The sequence below is a fragment of the Monopterus albus genome, unplaced genomic scaffold (genome assembly GCF_001952655.1).
Source record: "Monopterus albus unplaced genomic scaffold, M_albus_1.0 scaffold477.1, whole genome shotgun sequence".
Classification (NCBI taxonomy): Eukaryota; Metazoa; Chordata; class Actinopteri; order Synbranchiformes; family Synbranchidae; genus Monopterus; species Monopterus albus.
The window spans coordinates 82,044-86,578 of NW_018128357.1; the positions used below are offsets into that span (position 1 = coordinate 82,044).

Genomic DNA, 4,535 nt, shown 5'->3' on the forward strand with positions numbered 1-4,535 from the left:
TCCTCCACAGAGGCACACAGCCAGCTAGACAAAGAACACCTACGACATCTAGAATGGAGACATATTGCCTTCAGAATAAGTGTGTCTGTGGTACAGTACATACAGAAACTATGCTGATTCTCATGTAATATAAGTAACTATTACTATGCATCTGTGTTTATGGGTTTTGTAGCATTTGAAAAGATAATGTTGTCAGCATAAATAGTAGTAAACTTTCTGAAGTATTGTGACGTGTGTTTTATACGTATATCCTGGATACATGTAGGGTTAATTGGTCCACCCGGTAATGATGAGGGATTTTTTTTCTCAACTGTCCCATTTTTAATAACAATTTAACCCTCTTCTAAACAGCTTAAAGGTTTAATGTTAAACATGCACTTTCAACAATCCACAAAGATTTGTTTCCATTAAAGTGAACTAAAATGACTAAATTACAAATCTCTTTTAACAGAGCAACATGTGTAAAACTCAACAAAGAAAATATTCCAACATTTTAAAACATTGTATCAGTTGATTTAAATAATTTAATGTTTTCAAAAATGTAAAGACTTTTTGGTTGGATCCCTTTACATCATTCTTTTCAGTAAATAATAAACCTTAATTGCAGTTGAGCTCCACCTCAACATAGAGCTGCAACAGTAAAATGCTTCCTACTGCATGAGTAACTAACATGGAATGTAGCGCTTTGTTTCACTGAAAACCATCCAATACTGTGCTTCCTATGGTTTCTTTCCCACATAGACAAAAACTTTATTGCAGACTCAATGTCCAAAATACATACATGTAGGCTATTATTATTTGAGAGAATGATAATACCTATAGATTCTTTGCTCTTTTTTGTATAGACAGAAACGTATTTTGTAAAAAGTCGTGTTTTGCGATTATGCGTGGATTGGACTAGCTGTTTGGCATGACACCAAAACTCAGTAAATCTATAACGTTTTGTAATCAATCAATGACATGGGGCGATTTTTGTGTAATAACGTTTTGTAATCAATCAATGACATGTGTAGAGCACAACCGCAGTGTGTCCGTCTGTCCTGCAGGCGGCGCTGTGAATTAGAGTGCTGGCGTTCAGAAGGAGAACAGCGGTTTTAATTGGAGGAAGTAATACATCAACAAAGAAAGATGGCTGAAATGGTAGACTTGCAAAAGCTGAAGGTCGGTGGTGACTTAAATATACACGTTATTACAGACATCAGGTTGTTTTATTGGTAGAGGACATGCTGTGAATATTGTTAGCTGCTATACCAGAGGGCCAGGTTACAGCTAATTGAATGGTATAAAGAATAAAATGTGCCCTTCCTTGTGTGAACGCTAATAGCCGGCGTGCGTTCACGTTGTTCTTTCAGTTGCGAAACTGACTGAGCTTTGTTAAAGAACATATTGTTAAATTAGCTGGAAACGAATTGAAATTAGCAGATAGGATAGTAAATGTGGTACCTGACGTTAGATATAAAGTGTCCCGCCATATGTGTTCTTGGTTTATATAAATTAACAACGGCATCTCGAACAACATTAGCATTCCCATTAGCTAAACATAATCTCGGTAAAGAACGACTGCTGTTCGCTGGGGTTGCTACACGGCTCTCTGTCTGTGCGAAACTGCACACCTTCTACTACAAAACTACGTTGTTATATGTAGTCAGCTTTTCTACGAGTTTGTGGATGTACCACCAGAACATGTTTGAGGAGTACTGGTGTTTTATTAATTGGTTCTGTTCAAAACACCGTAGACTTCAATAAATTGTTCTTCTTGGTGTTATCATTTGCCTCATGCGTCAGTACCTGGTACTCTGATGTCAAGTCGATTTGAGAACTGCTCAGCCAAATGAAACATGTTTATCAGATAGCTTTATGCTAAAGCTTTACAGTGTGGCAAAGTGTGGTGTACATACATTAACTGGGCAAATACTTTTTCCACAAAGTGTATTTGGTTTTGGATAACGTATTTGCTTCATTTAAAAACTGCTAATTCAGGTTTCCTTTGGGATCTGAACCCATTTAGCATGTCATGTACAAACGTTAAAATTGTGGGATTGGCAAATACTTTTTCCCTGCACTGAATGTCAAAAATGTATGGAGAGATTACCACCCCAAATCGGATAAAGTAGTACACTATGTAAAATCTAAATTAAACCTGAAAATAGTGATGTGTAAATTATTTGTGTCCTGTATTACATTGAAAACAATCCAGGAGCACATTATTTTATGTGATGCCTTATCAATTTTATTTATTGTTCAAAATAAACGCTCACTTCAATTCTGATGCTGAAAAACATAAAAAAAATAATTAAAAAAGTTGTGGCAATAAAGCATTTACCACATTGTGATGTTGCTGTTCCTTTTCCCAACACTTAAAAGATGTTTAGGGACTGAGGACACCAAGTGATTAACTGTGTTTGGTGTCATTTTGTCCCATTCTTACTGCAAATACATCCTAAGGTGCACAACAGTCCTGGGTCTTCGTTGATTTGATTTGCATTTGAAAATGCGCCACACATTTTCTATTGGGAACAGGTCGGGACTGCAGGAAGGTCAGTCCAGCACTCACATCACTTCTCCCCCACAGCCAGACCTTGGTGATGTGTGAGGTTTTGCATTGCCTTGTTGAAATATGCATGGACATTGCTGGAAAAGATGTCTTGAAGGCAGCATGTGTTGCTCCAACATCTCTTTGTATTATTCAGCATTAATGGGGCCATCACAGAAGAGTAACTGACCTTTGCCAAGGGCATGGGCACAACCCCAGACTGTGACAGACCCTGGCTTTTGGACTTGTTGCTCGTAACAGTATGGATGGTCCTTTTCACCTTTGGTCCAGAGCACACGGTGTCCATTCCTTCCAAAAGAGACCTGAAATACTGATTTGTCTGACCACAGTGCACATTTCCACAGTGTGATGGTCCATCCCAGATGCCTCTGAGCTCAGAGCAGTCAACTGTGCTCCTGGACACTGTTGACATAGGGCTTCCTTTTGGCACAGTACAGTTTTGAGAAGCATTTATGGATGTAACTACGTATTGTAGTGCCTGACACAGGTGTGCCAAAGTCATCCTGGGCCCATGTGGTTATATCGCTTATAGAAGATGACGATTCTTGATGCCGTGCCGTCTGAGGGGCCAGAGAGCTCGGTCATCCAGCTTAGGCTTGTGCCCGTTACACACTGAAATCCCTCCTGATTCCTTGAATGTTTTAATGATATTCTGCACCATAGAGGGTGACATGTCCGAATCTCTTCCTATCGTTCTTTGAGGAACATTGTTTTTAAACATTTAAGTAATTTTCTCACACATATGTTGACAAACTGGTGGTCCTCGGCACATCTTTGCTCCTAAAGGGCTCGGCCTTTCCTGGATGCCACTTTTGTACCAGATCATGATGCAGTCACCTATTGGCATCACCTGTTTCACATGTAATCATCATTTCATTGTTTTACCTCATTACTGGCCCTGAAATGCAACTGTCCCAACTTTTTTGGAATGTGTTGCAGCATCAGAATTGAAGTGAGTGTTTATTTTGAACAAAGAATAAACCTGATGAGGTGTCAATCAAATAATGTGCTGCTGTATTGTTTTCAATGTAATCCAGGACACAAATGATTTACACATCACTATTTTCAGTTATAATTTAGAGTTTTACACCTTGTCCCAATGTTTTCTGATTTGGAGTTGTAATTTGATATAGTGCCTTTGCAATCAGAATATTTATTTACTGGTCAAAAGCCACCACATCTGTCTCACATGCTGATATCACCAGTTAATATGAAACTCCTGTTAAATTGGAACACTTTGGGATACCTTGTACTAGAGAGAGATTAAAAGAAAAAGCAAGGTGAAGTCATTACTAATTCATGCTCATTAAATTAAAAGTACTGCTTTCTGTTTCATTTTCTGTTGTAGCTTGCAGAACTGAGGCAGGAGTGTGAGGCCCGAGGTCTTGAGACCAAGGGAAACAAAGCAGAACTCGTTGCTCGCCTGCACGCTTATCTGGAGGAGCCTGGTGAGGACAGTTACCCTTCACACTGCGACCCATTTTACATATGCTGTAAACATGCGGGTGCACAAATGGTTCTTGTTGTCACACATAGACTTCATCAGGTTGAGTGGAGATACCTCCTTGTACAACTGAGATGAGGTGCAGTTAGCTGTTGATGTACAGTCAGGCTGTGTATCCTGTTAAACTCCTTAAAACCACTGATCTCTCTATTTGCTTCTGTTTCTTTCTGCTCTCTGCTGGTGGAAAACATCTTTTTTATCCATATTTGAAACCATAGAGGAAGATGTGGACGTTGATGATGTACTGGCAGAGGATACAGAAGTAATGTGATTGTTTATTTGACACGTGCTCTTTCACTTGCTCCTCTCAGACCCAGTCAGCCCGTTTTGTGATGTACTAATTAATGTTTCTGTTTTCCTTTAAGGACTTTACCAAAGTTGAGAGTGTTGACATCATAAAAGATACCCAGATTCCTGAATCTCCCGAGTGTGAGACGTAGGTTTATTTAAATTTATTATACTGTGTCAATCACTGTA

The 4,535-nt window shown here is 39.0% G+C and overlaps 1 protein-coding gene across 1 annotated transcript in view; it reads left to right on the forward strand.

The window, feature by feature from the left end:
• Positions 1 to 1,073: 1,073 nt before the first annotated feature.
• sarnp (SAP domain containing ribonucleoprotein) overlaps positions 1,074 to 4,535 on the forward strand; it is a 5,377-nt gene continuing 1,915 nt past the window's right edge. Inside the window, exons 1-4 of the mRNA XM_020587738.1 lie at positions 1,074 to 1,161; positions 3,903 to 4,002; positions 4,277 to 4,320; positions 4,424 to 4,494. Of these exons, the coding sequence (XP_020443394.1) occupies positions 1,129 to 1,161; positions 3,903 to 4,002; positions 4,277 to 4,320; positions 4,424 to 4,494 (248 nt within the window). The 5' untranslated portion in view covers positions 1,074 to 1,128. The remainder of the gene's footprint in view (positions 1,162 to 3,902; positions 4,003 to 4,276; positions 4,321 to 4,423; positions 4,495 to 4,535) is intronic.